This window comes from Ranitomeya imitator, chromosome 4, assembly GCF_032444005.1.
Source record: "Ranitomeya imitator isolate aRanImi1 chromosome 4, aRanImi1.pri, whole genome shotgun sequence".
Classification (NCBI taxonomy): domain Eukaryota; kingdom Metazoa; phylum Chordata; class Amphibia; order Anura; family Dendrobatidae; genus Ranitomeya; species Ranitomeya imitator.
The window spans coordinates 717,539,713-717,557,468 of record NC_091285.1 but is presented as its reverse complement, the minus strand read 5'-3'; the positions used below and the strand labels follow the sequence as shown (position 1 = coordinate 717,557,468).

General features: G+C 46.7%; 1 protein-coding gene across 5 annotated transcripts in view; it reads left to right on the top strand.

Moving 5' to 3' along the window:
• The window catches only part of LOC138677423 (N-acetyllactosaminide beta-1,3-N-acetylglucosaminyltransferase 2-like), an 86,004-nt gene that overhangs the window by 50,605 nt on the left and 17,643 nt on the right, over nt 1–17,756 (top strand). Inside the window, exon 1 of one of the 5 annotated variants that reach the window (XM_069767533.1) lies at nt 11,983–12,111. The exons of the other annotated variants lie outside the window; for them this stretch is intronic. Coding sequence (XP_069623634.1) covers nt 12,009–12,111 — 103 coding nt within the window. The 5' untranslated portion in view covers nt 11,983–12,008. Of the gene's footprint in view, nt 1–11,982; nt 12,112–17,756 lie in introns of those variants that run through there. 5 annotated transcript variants of the gene reach the window in all.

The following is a 17,756-nucleotide window of genomic DNA, read 5'->3' as shown; positions in this document are numbered from 1 at the left end:
GATAGTCAGTCCTGCTTGGTGAATTCGCCTGAGCACCTCCTCAAGATGCTGCAGGTGTTCCTCCCAGGAGGAACTGAAGATGGCAATGTCATCCAAGTACGCCACGGCGTACGTCTCCAGTCCCTGAAGCAGGAGGTTGACCATCCGCTGGAAAGTGGCAGGGGCATTCTTCATGCCGAAGGGCATGACCGTGGACTCGTACAGTCCAAAGGGTGTGATAAAGGCGGACTTCTCCTGCGCCTCAGGGCTCAGGGGAATCTGCCAGTATCCTCGACTCAGATCCATTATTGTTAGGTAATCTGCGCCGGCTAACTTCTCAAGCAGCTCCTCGATGCGCGGCATTGGGTGCGCATCCGAGGCTGTGATGGCGTTGAGCCCCCTGTAGTCCACGCAGAACCGGGTGGTCCGGTCCTTCTTTGGCACGAGAACTACAGGTGATGCCCACGCGCTCTTTGACCGTCGAATCACCCCCAGCTGTAACATCTCATCGATCTCTTGGCGCATAGTCTGCTGCACCTGGTCAGAGATTCGATAGGGTGTTCGCCGTAGTGGGGCGTGATTCCCGGTGTCCACCTCGTGGACTGCTAACTCAGTCCTCCCAGGTCGGTTGGAGAATACGACCCGGAAGGGTTCCAGTGTGGTTTGCAACTGCACCCGCTGGGGTTCAGTTAACGAGGCGCTTACCTCCACATCCTCGATGGACCCATTGGCCTTGGCTTGGGCCAGCAAGTCCAGGAGGGTGTCTTCCTCACCGTCTTCGGGCAAGCTGCAGACCGGTAGGACGAAAGGTTCACGTTCGTGATGAGCCTTCATCATGTTGACGTGAAAGGCCTTTCGCCTACCCCGAGCGTGGTCAAGCGTGACCACGTAAGTGACCGGGTTGAGCTGTTGGTGGACGACGTACGGGCCCTCCCAGGCTGCCTGAAGCTTATCCGTTGGTACGGGGACCAGCACCCACACCTTTTGACCCACGTGGTAGGTCCGCTCCCGGGCGTTCTGGTCGTACCAGTGCTTCTGATCAGCCTGAGCCTGCGTCATGTTGTCATGCACCAACTGCGTCAAGGTCTGCATCTTGTCACGGAAGCGCATGACATACTCCACTATGGACACTTCAGAAGGGTTCGGCTCCTCTTCCCAGGATTCTCTTACCAACCCAAGGGGTCCCCGAACTCGCCTGCCGTACAGGAGCTCGAAGGGGGAGAACCCCGTCGAGGCCTGCGGAACCTCTCGGTAAGCGAACAGCAGGTGTGGGAGGTACCGCTCCCAGTCGCGCCCTTGAGTCTCAACCAGCATGCGTAGCATCTGTTTGAGGGTACCATTGAAGCGTTCACACAAGCCATTGGTCTGTGGGTGATACGCACTCGATACCAGGTGCTTCACCTGCATTTTCTTACAGAGAGCCTCCATTAGGCGAGACATAAATTGGGTCCCTTGATCAGTAAGCATTTCCCTGGGAAATCCTACACGTGAAAAGATGGCCAACAGGGCATCCGCCACCTTATCTGCCCTAGTTGACGACAGAGCTACTGCCTCTGGGTACCGGGTAGCATAGTCTACCACAGTAAGGATGTATTGCTTTCCAGAGCTGCTGGGGACGGCCAGCGGGCCCACAATGTCCACCGCGATCCTCTGGAAAGGCTCCTCTATCACTGGCAAAGGGATCAGGGGAGCCTTAAGAGCAGGCCCCGCCTTCCCCACTCTTTGACAAGTGATACAGGAGCGGCAGTAGTTTGACACATCTGTCCCCATCTTAGGCCAATAGAAGTGTTGAGACAGCCGGGCCTTAGTTTTGCTGATCCCCAAGTGTCCAGCTAGCGGGATCTCATGGGCAATCCGCAACAACTCACCCCGGAATTGCTGTGGGACGACCAGCTGTCTTTCCCTCAACCACTCCTTTTGTGATTCTCCGGGTACTGTCTCCCGGTACAACCTACCTTGTTCCCAGAACACCTTCTCCTTATCAGTCTCGGAGAAGCGCGTCCCGGCGAGTTGTCTCAAACTCTCTAGGCTCGCATCTGTGTGCAGAGCGGCCTGAAACTCCTGGCTAGGGGAAGCCAGAAGCGACGTCAGGGTCCCTTCCCCACGGGAACCCTCTTGGACCTGCTCTGGGTCCACCTCTGGTTCAGTCACAGTGATGACTGAGGAGGGTCCGGAAGGCTGACAGTTATCTGCGTTCCGGGCACTCTGACTGCGGGTGACAGCAGCTACGTAGGCTGTCTCCCCGGGGATTTCTACAGGCCCATCAGCCGGCGCTGCTATGGGCTCTACCTCCCCATCCACCCCCAACACTCCAGGGGCAGTGCTACTTATGGGCCAGTTACCTTCCTCGGTGGCACTGGTCACTTTCATGGCGTCACCTTCCTCACGGTTCCCATGCATCTCCCCATTTCCTGTAGCACCGACACTTGCCCCTGTTAGGGGTTCCTCAGCCGTCTCACTCCGCAGAGCGACGTGGCTGGGCACGCCTGTACCTATGGACACATTAACCTTCACAGAAAAATCATTATCAGGTTCCGCTGGCACAGGTACAACATTTTCACCCTCAATCCTAGGGAAAAAATGGTTATTAGATGCATCATTACAAGATAAAGCATGGTCAGGTAACACATGCGATTTCCCATCATCATCATCATCATCAGGGTTAACGTCACCCTTATTAGTAGATTGGGGAGGGGTGTCAGGGACGTAGTATGCAAACATCCTCCCCAAATCAGTTCCCAACAAAACATCAGTGGGCAAATTATCCGACAGCCCCACTTCCTTCACCCCGCTCCCAGCACCCCAATCAATAAAAACCCGGGCCATCGGTAAGGGACAGCTGATGCCCCCAATCCCAGTGACAGTTAGGGTTTTCCCCGGAATGATTTCTTCAGGGGCCGCCAGTTCGGGTCGGATGAGGGTTCGTTCAGCCCCGGTGTCCTTGAGGCCTGTAGCAACATGGCCTCCCACAGTGACGGGCTGCACGTTGTCACACACCCTCCCAACCACACCACCCACCAAAAGAACTGCTGCATTAGGCCCTGGGGCCTTGGCTGGGGTGTTCTTCGGCCTGTCTGGACAGAAGGTACTGATATGCCCAGGCCGCTTGCAGGTGTGACACGTGCGAGGTTCGGTGGTAGGTCTGGTGCTGTTGGCCACAGGGCCAGGACCTCTGGTGTGTTGGCTGGCAGGGGTACTGGCGTTGGTTGCAGGCTTACCCCCTCTCCAGCTGGTGGTGACTGGCTTCCGCGCTTCCGATCTACGGTTGGCCTCATAGGCATCGGCAATCTGCGCTGCTTTCGTCACGTCTTTGGGTTCTCTGTCCATCACGAACTGTCGTACCTCAGCTGGGCAAAGATGAAAAAACTGGTCTTTGATCATCAGGTCTCGCAGCTGTGCAAAGGTGGTCACTGACAGTCCTTGGGTCCACTGGTCAAAGTGGGTCCCCAGTCCATGCACCACATCACTGTAACTGTCGTGTGGGCCACGTTGGAGGGTCCGGAACTTTCTACGGTACACCTCGGGTGTAAGCTGGTACTTGGCTATCAGAGCCTGCTTGATGGCCTCATAGTCTCCATCTTGTTCTTGAGGGAGGGCAGCAAACGCCTCCAGAGCTTTACCTTTCAGCCCTGGTGTCAGGTATCGGGCCCATTCATCTGTAGGCAGCCGGTACTGTCTGCAGGCTTTCTCAAAGGCCCGCAGAAAAGTGTCCAAGTCTCCGTCCTTCTCCATAACAGGGAAGTGATCGGGCCGGGGCTTAGGTATCTGAGCGCTGCTGGGCTCACGGTTGGTCTGAGACAACCCCTGCATTTGCAGTCGGGCTAACTGCAGCTGGTACTCCCGCTCAGCTTGCCGCTCGGCTCGCTGGGCCTGTGCCTCTCTCTCAGCTCGGGCCTCTCTCTCAGCTCGGGCCTCTCTCTCAGCTCGCTGGGCCTCCTGCCGGTATTGCTGAATCAGCTGCCGACGTCCCTCATGGTCGTCAATGGGGAATTCTTTCAAGGCCGCCTGCAGGTGGGGGTCCAATTCGCCCGGATTGCTAACAGGGCCAGCATTCAGTGGTTGGACCTCTGTTGCAGCACCATGTTCGCTTGTGCTGGCTTCTGCGGCCTCTGAGCTCTGAGATTGGTCTCGAGCGGCTTCCCATTGCACCAGATCTGCGACCAGTTGGGCTTTGTTTTTGCTTGCAGAGTCAATGTGCTGTGACTTGCATAAGGCGACAAGGGTGTCTCTGGTCTGCTGCTCATAGAAGGTTTCTCCCAGCACAACCATGGTTGCCAAATAAAAGATAGGATAGAAAAACGAAGAGAAAGGGAGGGGATAATTACCAGTACGCAATTGTCTCACAACTAAAAAGCACTGAGTTCGTTCTCCAAACTTATTTGCGCAGAGTCCTCGCAAGAACTTTCTGCAAGTTTTTAGTGAGAGGAATGATTACTCAAACCAAATCACTAATGCTCTAAGATATCCCACCACCTTGCCACCAATTGTCACGATTCCCCTGACCGCTGTCACCACTGGGTCAGGATTCACACCGTGACCGTCACCCCTACGTCACGGATCAGGGTGACTTTAGGCCGACAGACGGCTATCACATGTGCAGGGGGGCTTATCTTAGTTATCCCTCCACTGCTAACAATGTGATGAAAAACCACACACAAGGCTATTGACCTCTTAGTTTACAGCAGGGGCTTATTCCAGGTATCCCACTGCTTTTCTATATACCACGAACTGCAGGGATTTATGTATATCCCGCTTACAGTTCCACTTAACACTTGCAGCTCTCTGGCGCCCCCTTACTCTCAGGTCAGATTAGGTACTGCACCCTGGGTAATTAGTCGCCAGAAAGGCTGCCTGCTATGTACTGGCTATTGGGCACGCTGCAGCGACGCGATAACTACTCCCACACAGGCAGGAACAATAATTATCAAACCCGCAGTTGCTTCAGCATAATCCAACCGTCAGCACACTTTCGCTGCCACCAGCTTCGATTAAACGGGTCCGAAGCTAACCCAACACAACAGTAACAGTAGCGTATTTTCCCTTCAAGAGACTTAGGGTACGGTTTAGAGCAGGAGAACGAACTAATATATAATAGTATATCCCATTCAAAATAACTAGGCAGTGCGTTATCAAAAATAGTTTATAAAGATGTTATACATGAGACAATTGCAAATATGTACAAGGGTAATTATAACATAAAGGGAATAAATGAGAAAAGATAACACTCACATATTAAAAGCATTGCTGGCATCCAGGCTAGTGCAGTTTCCATACATCCCAGTCCATGGGATGTACCAGCTCTTCCAGGACAATAGGACAAAGCAGTCCAGAGGGAGAAATCAGCAAAAAGTGACTCCTCAGAGCCTGCCAGACACTTAAAACATTAAGGCTGTGACATCACAGAAAGGCTGGCTTATCCAGACCCTCCTCTCTCTACATTCTGCCTAAACTTTAAACTATTCTCTCTAATTTCTATAACTTCACTACAAAACATGACAGAGTCATACCAAACCCATAATTCATCTCGGATTAACGTGAGCATTCTAATGAGATCAAATATGTCCTATCTGGGATACATATTTCCAGAGAAATCCCTACTTCTTTACCAGATGGAGTTAGAAGCTCGTGTTTCGCGGGTTGTGTAGATCCACCGAGTGAGAATAAAAATATATATTTTCGTATTTCTAGCTTAAATCGTTTGCCTAATATCTAACAAAAACTAAACAAAGAATCTTTCCTGAATCTTGGAGCCACTTTCCTGTTCTAGCTGGAGCGAGATTCTACCCTGGCCGTAAATTCCTCTCGGCCATAAAACTTCCCCCAGTGCAGGGGCAAAGCAGCTCTTGGCTGAATGAAAGGGAAGGGGGGCTTGTTAGCCCACAGCCTTGAGCAAGAGAACTACTTATGATATTTCATACCATATCGTGACACAGACCAGGTGTATCCTCCGTGTGATTACAGAGGAGCTGTGGATATGTAGTACATACAGACCAGGTGTATCCTCCGTGTGATTACAGAGGAGCTGTGGATATATAGTATATACAGACACAGTGTATACTCGATGTGATTACAGAGGAGCTGTGGATATATAGTATATACAGACCAAGTGTATCCTCCGTGTGATTACAGAGGAGCTGTGGATATATAGTATATACAGACCAGGTGTATCCTCCGTGTGATTACAGAGGAGCTGTGGATATATAGTATATACAGACCAGGTGTATACTCCGTGTGATTACAGAGGAGCTGTGGATATATAGTATATACAGACCTGGTGTATCCTCCGTGTGATTACAGAGGAGCTGTGGATATATAGTATATACAGACCAGGCATATCCTCCGTGTGATTACAGAGGAGCTGTGGATATATTGTATATACAGACCAGGCGTATCTTGTTATGACCTGGTGGTCAGGACAATAATGGACCTGGTGGTTAAGAGCACACGGAAAGACCTGATAGTTACAATAATACAGGACAAGCTCTGGGACGTGGGAACTCTGCTGACCGCAATCCCTAATCCTATCAACCACACTAGAAATAGCCGTGGATTGCGCCTAACGCTCCCTATGCAACTCGGCACAGCCTAAGGAACTAGCTAGCCCTAAAGATAGAAAAATAAAGCCTACCTTGCCTCAGAGAAATTCCCCAAAGGAAAAGGCAGCCCCCCACATATAATGACTGTGAGTAAAGATGAAAATACAAGAGATGAAATAGATTAAGCAAAGTGAGGCCTGACTTACTGAACAGACTGAGGATAGGAAAGGTAGCTTTGCGGTCAGCACAAAAACCTACAAAAAGACCACGCAGAGGGCGCAAAAAGACCCTCCGCACCGACTCACGGTGCGGAGGTGCTCCCTCTGCGTCCCAGAGCTTCCAGCAAGCAAGACAACAATCAAAATATCTACAGATGGATGCTACAGATGGATCTGGATAAGTTGGAAACTTGGGCTGAAAGGTGGCAGATGAGGTTTAACAATGATAAATGTAAGGTTATACACATGGGAAGAGGGAATCAATATCACCATTACACACTGAACGGGAAACCACTGGGTAAATCTGACAGGGAGAAGGACTTGGGGATCCTAGTTAATGATAAACTTACCTGGAGCAGCCAGTGCCAGGCAGCAGCTGCCAAGGCAAACAGGATCATGGGGTGCATTAAAAGAGGTCTGGATACACATGATGAGAGCATTATACTGCCTCTGTACAAATCCCTAGTTAGACCGCACATGGAGTACTGTGTCCAGTTTTGGGCACCGGTGCTCAGGAAGGATATAATGGAACTAGAGAGAGTACAAAGGAGGGCAACAAAATTAATAAAGGGGATGGGAGAACTACAATACCCAGATAGATTAGCAAAATTAGGATTATTTAGTCTAGAAAAAAGACGACTGAGGGGCGATCTAATAACCATGTATAAGTATATAAGGGGACAATACAAATATCTCGCTGAGGATCTGTTTATACCAAGGAAGGTGACGGGCACAAGGGGGCATTCTTTGCGTCTGGAGGAGAGAAGGTTTTTCCACCAACATAGAAGAGGATTCTTTACTGTTAGGGCAGTGAGAATCTGGAATTGCTTGCCTGAGGAGGTGGTGATGGCGAACTCAGTCGAGGGGTTCAAGAGAGGCCTGGATGTCTTCCTGGAGCAGAACAATATTGTATCATACAATTATTAGGTTCTGTAGAAGGACGTAGATCTGGGTATTTATTATGATGGAATATAGGCTGAACTGGATGGACAAATGTCTTTTTTCGGCCTTACTAACTATGTTACTATGTTACTATGTAAGTTCAAATGTTTAAATCCATGGGGGTCCTGCCAACGAGACCCCCATAAGATTGTTATATAAAAGAAAAAGACACACTGAGTGGATCACTGCTCACATCCGACACTGAGGACGGGATTAATAGATTCCATAGAGTCCTTCTTCTGTCCCGAAGGCTGAAGTAGGGGCTTCTGCTGCTGGGTTTTATCTGATGATCTGAATGTCCTGGTACATATCAGCTATCCGTGTGAAGAGGAGGATGTGCAGCCCAGAGCTTTATGACCATGCAGCACAGTTTATCTATGTGGGTTCATGATATCACTGATCTCTCACCGCTTATTTTGGACGGTTCTTGCCTTCTAATTGCTTGACCAGGATTTGCATATTTGCACAATTATATCTTCAGGATGTGTAAATATTAATACTGGAAAAAAATGGAAAGCACTATCCCATATGAACAAGCAGTTCTCAGCTTCACGTTTCACTACTGGGTTCACCCCAGCACCAATCCATCCGCAACTGGTCTTATCATCATTGTAAACAGGTGCCATAACACCCATTATCTAAAATCCACCCTTTGACCTGTCCTTTTTGTCCAGCTGTCCCCTGTATTATTATGCCTGTTGAGAGAGGATCTAAATTGATCCTTCACGGTTGACTCAGTGATTTTCAAATTAATCTACAGGGCGTTGCCGGCAACTGAAAATGACCAGACGGAGTTGTGTGTCTCTGTATGGGGGATCGAGCAGATCTCTGGGCCCCGTTTATTGTGCATCACTTTTTATAATCATAGAAATTATACTTCAACCAATCAGCATAAGAACACGCTCACGGTTCTTAACCTATAAAAATGCAGGAAAAACTTAACTCATGAAGATACAGAAAAAACAGAAACTACAGATATGGTCGTGTCTTCTTGGCATAGAAAAAGCATACCAACAGGTGCCTCATTATCTGGTTCAAGAGCGCACTCTGGCCTTGTAGCAGAACATAAACAATAGCCTAGTTGAATAACAGACTTGTGAACAACAAGATAAAGTTACCTCATGGCAGCTGTAACCTTTTACCTAATTAAATAACAGAATTTATCTTTAAGCAACAAGAAAATGGAGTCAAAAGCACAAAATGGAGAATCTTTCTTAATGTGTAACTTCACATTCCCACTACTACTGTACTACTTACAACCAGCTACAATTGAGACTGCCCAAACCTAAGTCACAACCAACCTGCCAAAGATAAATGACAAAGGTCCGTCATCTTTCTCCTAGACCTGTCCCCATCTTCTACATGAATCTGTGCTCCTTGTCCTAGACCTGTCCTCTACCTTCTACATTACTCTGTGCTCCTCCTACTAGACATGTCATTTGCCTTCTACATTACTCTGTGTTCCTCCTCCTAGACCTGTCCTCTGCCTTCTACAGTTACTCTGTGCTCCTTCTCCTAGACCTGTTCTTTGCCTTCTACATTTACTCTGTGCTCCTTTTCCTAGACCTGTCCTCTGCCTTCTACATTTACTCTGTGCTCCTTCTCCTAGACCTGTCCTCTACCTTCTACATTTACTCTGTGCTCCTTTTCCTAGACCTGTTCTTTGCCTTCTACATTACTGTGTTCCAACTCCTAGACCTGTCCACTGTGGTCTACATTACTTTGTGCTTCTCCTTCTAGAACTGTGACTTATGTGAGGGTGACTTATGGCAGCTAGATGGTATACCATCCCACAGGTGAAGTGTATCCCCAGGGCAACCCAGAGTGTAGATGGAGAACGGTGGATGTTGTAAGGTGCAGTGAAGAACAAGGACACAAGGTTGCAGTCTCTTTACCTTTACTGAAGGCTTCAGCATCCACAGTCCAGAGCACCAGACCACAGGGCAGGCAGAGTCCGGCCGGTCTGAAGGCAAATCCAGAGTCCCCTTTTCCAGGTAGAAATCAGTAGCCTTCGTTTAGCGCCTGAGTGTTGTAGTACCTCCCTGCTGAGCTCCTTAGTGAGGTCCTCACAACTGATGTTGGTGTTCTAGATGGTATGTCTCTTTCTCACTTTCCCCCAGATGGATAGGAACAACCCGTATGACTGATGGCCTGAGGCTTTTTACAGGGACCCTACGACACCTCAGCCCCCACAAGTTGCCACCGTGCCTCCTGGGTATAAGGTCGGGCAGCTAACGTGGAATTAACTGTCCTGCCAGTCTCTGAAGTAAAGCATAGAGATCCTTACTCCCTCGGTGTTCCGGCTACCGGCTTCTGCGCCTCAGAGAGAGGCAGCCTATTGCAGGGCAGAACTCCCTCTGGATTCCTCTCCTTGTGCTATGACTTTGTTTCTCATTCTCAGCAACGCAATTCCCTTCGTGTCCTTTCTTAGGATGCTGCCGCACGTGGGGCAGGCGCAGCTCCGTAACCTTCTGGCAAGGCCTCTGACAGGATCCCACCCCTGTCAGGGACCACTCTGTCTGCAGCTGTTTGATGTTCCTCCTTTTCCCTGTCTGCCTGACAGGTTACATAGCTACATAGTTACATAGTTATTAAGGTTGAAGGAAGACTATATGTCCATCTAGTTCAACCCATAGCCTAACCTAACATGTTGATCCAGAGGAAGGCAAAAAAAACCCATGTGCAAAGAGTAAGCTCCACATTGGGGAAAAAAATTCCTTCCCGACTCCACATACGGCAATCAGACTAGTTCCCTGGATCAACGCCCTATCAAGGAATCTAGTGTATATACCCTGTAACATTATACTTTTCCAGAAAGGTATCCAGTCCCCTCTTAAATTTAAGTAATGAATCCCTCATTACAACATCATACGGCAGAGAGTTCCATAGTCTCACTGCTCTTACAGTAAAGAATCCGCGTCTGTTATTAGGCTTAAACCTTTTTTCCTCCAACCGCAGAGGATGCCCCCTTGTCCCTGTTTCAGGTCTATGATTAAAAAGATCATCAGAAAGGTCGTTGTACTGTCCCCTCATATATTTATACATTAAAATAAGATCACCCCTTAGTCTTCGTTTTTCCAAACTAAATAGCCCCAAGTGTAATAACCTATCTTGGTATTGCAGACCCCCCAGTCCTCTAATAACCTTGGTCGCTCTTCTCTGCACCCGCTCCAGTTCAGCTATGTCTTTCTTAAACACCGGAGACCAGAACTGTGCACAGTATTCTAAGTGTGGTCGCACTAGTGACTTGTATAGAGGTAAAATTATATTCTCCTCATGAGCATCTATGCCTCTTTTAATGCATCCCATTATTTTATTTGCCTTTGTAGCAGCTGCCTGACACTGGCCACTGAATTTAAGTTTGTCATCCACCCATACACCCAGGTCTTTTTCATTGACGGTTTTGCCCAGAGTTTTAGAATTAAGCACATAATTATACATCTTATTACTTCTACCCAAGTGCATGACCTTACATTTATCCCCATTAAAGCTCATTTGCCATTTATCAGCCCAAGCTTCTAGTTTACATAAATCATCCTGTAATATAAAATTGTCCTCCTCTGTATTGATTACCCTGCAGAGTTTAGTGTCATCTGCAAATATTGAAATTCTACTCTGAATGCCCCCTACAAGGTCATTAATAAATATGTTAAAAAGAAGAGGGCCCAATACTGACCCCTGTGGTACCCCACTGCTAACCGCTACCCAGTCCGAGTGTGCTCCATTAATAACCACCCTTTGTTTCCTATCCCTGAGCCAGCTCTCAACCCACTTGCACATATTTTCCCCTATCCCCATTATTCTCATTTTATGTATCAACCTTTTGTGTGGCACCGTATCAAAAGCTTTTGAAAAGTCCATATAGACTACATCCACTGGGTTCCCTTGGTCCAGTCCGGAACTTACCTCTTCATAGAAACTGATCAGATTAGTCTGACATGAACGGTCCCTAGTAAACCCGTGCTGATACTGGGTCATGAGGTTATTCCTCTTCAGATACTCCAGTATAGCGTCCCTTAGAATGCCCTCCAGGATTTTACCCACAGTAGAGGTGAAGATTACTGGCCTATAGTTTCCGAGTTCAGTTTTTGTTCCCTTTTTGAATATTGGCCCCACATTTGCTATACGCCAGTCCTGTGGTACAGACCCTGTTATTATGGAGTCTTTAAAGATTAAAAATAATGGTCTATCAATGACTGTACTTAATTCCTGCAGTACTCGGGGGTGTATCCCATCCGCGCCCGGAGATTTGGCAAAGTCAAGTCTTTTCAGAGGGAGTGCAAACAACCACATCATCAATATTCAAGTCAGTTTTAGCAACAAAGGTGATGTGATGCGAGGGACCCGTGACGAACCCCTGAACGTTGGTCTTGGGTGGGCTACAAGATGTGCAATCCTGACCCGGAATTCTGCCGCACCAACGGGTTTTTCTTCAGGTCTGTAAGGCAAAGTTATTTTTACAGCAAAATTAACAGCAGCTTCTGTTAAGAGGCAGTCTCTGTAAAAGCCTCCTTTGTAAAACCAGTAGAAAGCACCTTTAAGAAGGTGCAAACTATATATACAGGTAGTTTGTGATCATGCACTGTTCATGATTCTGCAGTTCGCTGATAAAAGTAGAAAACTTGTGCAAAAACTTAGGATCCCTTTAAGTAGGGGATCCCTTTAAGAATTAACCCTGGACGGGTTTAAACTTGAAAAGCAAAGGAAAAACAGTTAACTATTTACATCCTTTTCAGTGTTCTTTCACAGTAGAGTGCAAGACATCAGTCGGTAGTGAACACTTCCTGACCTGGGAAGGTTGGTATCCGAATCCTCATAAAGTCAGAAGAAATCACTGCACTCATTTGGTTTTCAAAAGCATTAATAAGTAAGTTTATTTGATTTGAATCGGTGAAGAGATATTTAGGCGAATTGACGTTTCGGCCAACCCGTGGTCTTGTTCACAATATCGCTGTAATAAGCAAAGAACAAAACAGTATTACAAACAAGTAAATATATACATATATACAATTATACATAGGGGCAAATATCCATATCATGCAGCTGCCTTTGATCAGACATATTCTGTAGAGATAAGGACTAAAAGATCGTGCTGTACGATGGCGGGAAGTTCCAAGGAGAAAATATATTGAAGTATCGCTAAACATTATTGGAGGAAGAACATACCCTGTTGGAACTCTGCTGCATATAAAGAAGGACCCTTTACTTTTGGATGAGTCAGAAAGAGTGATATGGCAATATAACCTGAAAAGAACAACATAGCGTGAGGTAGCAGCTAAAATCCTATGTCCACCCGGTAGAGGACCTGCACAAACCTCATAGGGTTATATAGTAGTACAGATAATGACTAGATAGTATAGTGTTCTCTTCCTAGTGCCTGGATACAACAATCCCAAGTGAATGGCATAAAATGGAGATACTGACCCAGTTAGTATGTAAGATAACGTATGCCCCTGCACAAAAGCCGTATCTGCGGCTGGAACGAAACTTGTGGCTGAAATATATGCACATATATATGAGAATGAGGCACAACTGTATATACTGACTGGACTGTGAAACATACAAAGTCATGGTAATGCCTGTCCTGTAGGTGCAGTGAGCAACAAATTCGTCCTGTATATTTTGACGCGTCCCCCAGGGAACATAAAGGTATAGTGCTGTGGGCAGAGCAGAAGGGAGGATACATGTGGGGTCATGTCTTATATAGGGGATAGTAACCAAGCACATGCGTGTCATAAATAGGTACCTGTGTTAAGTATGCATATAGACGACCACATATGTTCTGGCAAATATCCGTAGAGGTAACCTCCCTGTGTGCTAGGGTATGTTGCCAGTGGATAGAGGAAAACCTTCCCTATTGGAAAAGATAGTAGTTCAGTCTAAAATAACTTAACCTAGTGGTGCAAAACTTATCTGCTGATAGCGCTGGAGTCTCACGTTTCCGTTGTTCGTACAGGCAAGGGGCAAGCGTTGGTGGCGTAGTGGAGGAGGCCGACACAGTCCTGTGTCTTGGCAGTGGAGCGGCTCAGTGTGATGCATGGTGCCCGGCGTTTTATCAGATACCCCAGCCGGTCATGTGACCGGAAGTTCCAGGGGACGCCGGCGCCTGCGCAGGAGACACTCACACTGCTGTGTGGGTCGGCAGATCGGCGCTTGCGCACACGGCCCCAAATCTGGAGCTTGTGTACAGCGCTTGTGTAAGGGACAAAAACGGCGCCTGCGCACATCTAACCCGGCAGAGCGTTGTGTTGACTACAGAGAGGCGGCGGCGCTGCGCTATTATGTGGCCCCAATAGTCGGCCAGACCGGCGCCTGCGCACCATGCTTAGGGTAGAGCGCTAGTATACAGAGGCAGGAATATGACGCCTGTGCGTATCGGTATGCGCTAGTGTGCTAGTTGGTGCTCGTACGGGTTAGTGTCTGTGATAGAATGTTGTATAGCCTAAATAAGCCCTCCTTGTCTAGAGAAAAGGGGAAGGAAAGAGGTTAGATAATAACCGGCATTCTATCGGGATATTACAGGCACTAGTCTCGGCCAACCCCTTGCTTGTACAGAAAAGCACATCCTCCAAATATATATATAACAACATTGTAATGACATTCATAATGGTAGGAGTCCAAACGAAAAAAAGGAAATAAGGAATAAAAGTTAACGCAAAGAAATGAAATCAAAGAAATGAAATGAAATAGGAAAAATGCAAAGAAAATAAAGAATAATGCAAATTGAGCAAAAAGGAAGTACTGACCACTAAAAAAAATAACTGATGATAATTGAATGGAATTAAAAAAAAATAAATAAAAAAAAAAAAAAAATAATGAATCAAATAAAATGAATGAAAAAAATGAAAAAAATGAAAAAATGAAAAAAATGAAAAAAATAAAAACATATACAGGAGTCAGTAGATTGGGCACTACATCTAGTCAGAGTGAAGAAGCTGGTATTACCTTAGGATCACTTGGCCTGAGGAATCCTAGCTCCTTTGTTCCACCTAAATCTAATCATGCAGTGGAAACTTTCATCGACCTCCTTGATAGAGATATCAGGAAGACCATACATGAACAACGCCTAGGTCTCCTCCCAGTCCGACATAACCTTAGCTCCTCAGAAAAACGAGCATTAGACACACTGAGTGAAAATAGGGACATCGTAATTAAACCAGCAGACAAGGGGGGAGCCATTGTTATCATGAATAAGCACCACTATGTCACTGAAATAAGACGCCAACTATCTGATACAAATACCTACAGAAAACTCCAGGGGGACCCCACCTATTCTATACAGCGGAAGATCAGTACTGTAATTGATAAATACATGAGCCTAGGTACCATAGATAGCAAAACCAAAACTTACCTCACTAACCATCATCCAGTTACTCCAGTATTGTATATTCTCCCGAAAATACATAAAAATCTTCAAAATCCCCCTGGCCGCCCCATTGTTGCTTCAACTGACTCAGTGCTCAACCCCCTTTCAAAATTTTGGGAAAAAATACTTACACCTTATACCAAGTTGACTAAATCCTTCATACTGGACACCAGTGATTTCTTATCCAAAATTCGTAATATCTCTAACATCCCTCCCGACAGCCTCCTTTGTACTTTAGACGTCAACAGTCTGTACACCTCTATCGCACATGACAGGGGTGTTACAGCTGTTTCACTTACATTACAGGAAGTAGGCATCGACAGGAACACACATGACCTCTGCCTAGACCTCTTGAACTTGGTGCTTAGGGAGAACTTCTTCCTCTTCGAAGATGACTTCTTTGTGCAGACGTGCGGTACCGCAATGGGGTCCAATGTGGCCCCGGCATACGCAAATTTATACATGGACCACTTCGAGAGGGAACATGTATATGCCAACCCCATCTTCCAATAAAACGCATTAGTTTGGTACAGATATATCGACGATATATTCTGCATCTGGCAAGGAAATCATACCAGCCTTCAGGGATTCTACGATGCCATTAATACCACCCTTCCGGAACTTACCTTCACACTGACTCATCATGACAGTGAGATAACCTTTTTAGACACTAAAGTCCTCAAAAACCCTTTGGGTATTTTAAGCACGGACCTATACTCCAAGCCAACGGATTGTAACAGCCTCCTGCTCTACAACAGCTGTCACCCCAAACCCACGAGAGATAGTCTTCCAAGGTCCCAATTTAAGAGAGTATCAAGAATTGTCTCTGATCCAGATTTGAAAGCCACCAGACTACAAGAGATGTCTAACAAATTTAGGGCCCGCAATTACCCTCTTGACCTTCTTACAACTGAATCCACTAGGATTCTTAATGAAACGGAGAATGACACAATTAAAATTCAGAAAAATCCTAGACTCCCATTTGTACATAGTCATCATCCCACTATGCATAGAGTACAAAATCTAATCAGGGCACATTGGCCACTCTTAAATAAAGCGTACCCTACTATCCCGGTATTCAAAGAACCCCCTCTTATGTGCACAAGAAGGCCCAAGAACATAAAAGACAGGGTCGTCAAAGCAGACCTAGGCACTCAAAAAACACTGGTACATAGAATGCTTTCTGGTCAGAAACGCACAGGGACCTTCCCGTGTCTGGGCTGCATGAGCTGCTCAAATGTAATTAAGGGTAGTGAGGTGGTACACCCACGAACAGGCAAATCTTACAAAATTAAGGACTATTACACGTGTGCAACAAATTTTGTGGTGTATATCATAAAGTGCCCCTGCGGGTTACTTTATGTAGGGGAGACCACCCAGGCGGTTAGAGACCGTATCTCTAATCATAAATCGACTATCCGCTGTGGCAAAGTGTGGCTCCCCCTCCCTCTTCACTTCAAAGAAGCCAACCACAACGTAGCACAATTAAGATTCCAAGTAATAGAAAGGGTCCCCCGTCCTAGGCGAGGAGGGAATCATGTTAGATTATTGAAACAGCGAGAGACTTTTTGGATTTATACACTCGACACTTTACATCCACGCGGCTTAAACCGCGAGATAGACTGGCTAACTTAATTAATTAATTTTTTCTCCCGTATAGGCCAATTGACCTTTTGCACAACCAATCTCTTTGGTAAACGCGTTTTGGATGGTAAGACGCATACCCAAATTAGCCCTTTTTTATAAGTTTCCTTATATCAGTTCCCCTCTATTTTTTTATTTTTTTCATTTCTTTCATTTTTTCATTTTTTTCATTTTTTTCATTTTTTCATTCATTTTATTTGATTCATTATTTTTATATATATATATTTTTTTTTAATTCCATTCAATTATCATCAGTTATTTTTTTTAGTGGTCAGTACTTCCTTTTTGCTCAATTTGCATTATTCTTTATTTTCTTTGCATTTTTCCTATTTCATTTCATTTCTTTGATTTCATTTCTTTGCGTTAACTTTTATTCCTTATTTCCTTTTTTTCGTTTGGACTCCTACCATTATGAATGTCATTACAATGTTGTTATATATATATTTGGAGGATGTGCTTTTCTGTACAAGCAAGGGGTTGGCCGAGACTAGTGCCTGTAATATCCCGATAGAATGCCGGTTATTATCTAACCTCTTTCCTTCCCCTTTTCTCTAGACAAGGAGGGCTTATTTAGGCTATACAACATTCTATCACAGACACTAACCCGTACGAGCACCAACTAGCACACTAGCGCATACCGATACGCACAGGCGTCATATTCCTGCCTCTGTATACTAGCGCTCTACCCTAAGCATGGTGCGCAGGCGCCGGTCTGGCCGACTATTGGGGCCACATAATAGCGCAGCGCCGCCGCCTCTCTGTAGTCAACACAACGCTCTGCCGGGTTAGATGTGCGCAGGCGCCGTTTTTGTCCCTTACACAAGCGCTGTACACAAGCTCCAGATTTGGGGCCGTGTGCGCAAGCGCCGATCTGCCGACCCACACAGCAGTGTGAGTGTCTCCTGCGCAGGCGCCGGCGTCCCCTGGAACTTCCGGTCACATGACCGGCTGGGGTATCTGATAAAACGCCGGGCACCATGCATTACACTGAGCCGCTCCACTGCCAAGACACAGGACTGTGTCGGCCTCCTCCACTACGTCACCAACGCTTGCCCCTTGCCTGTACGAACA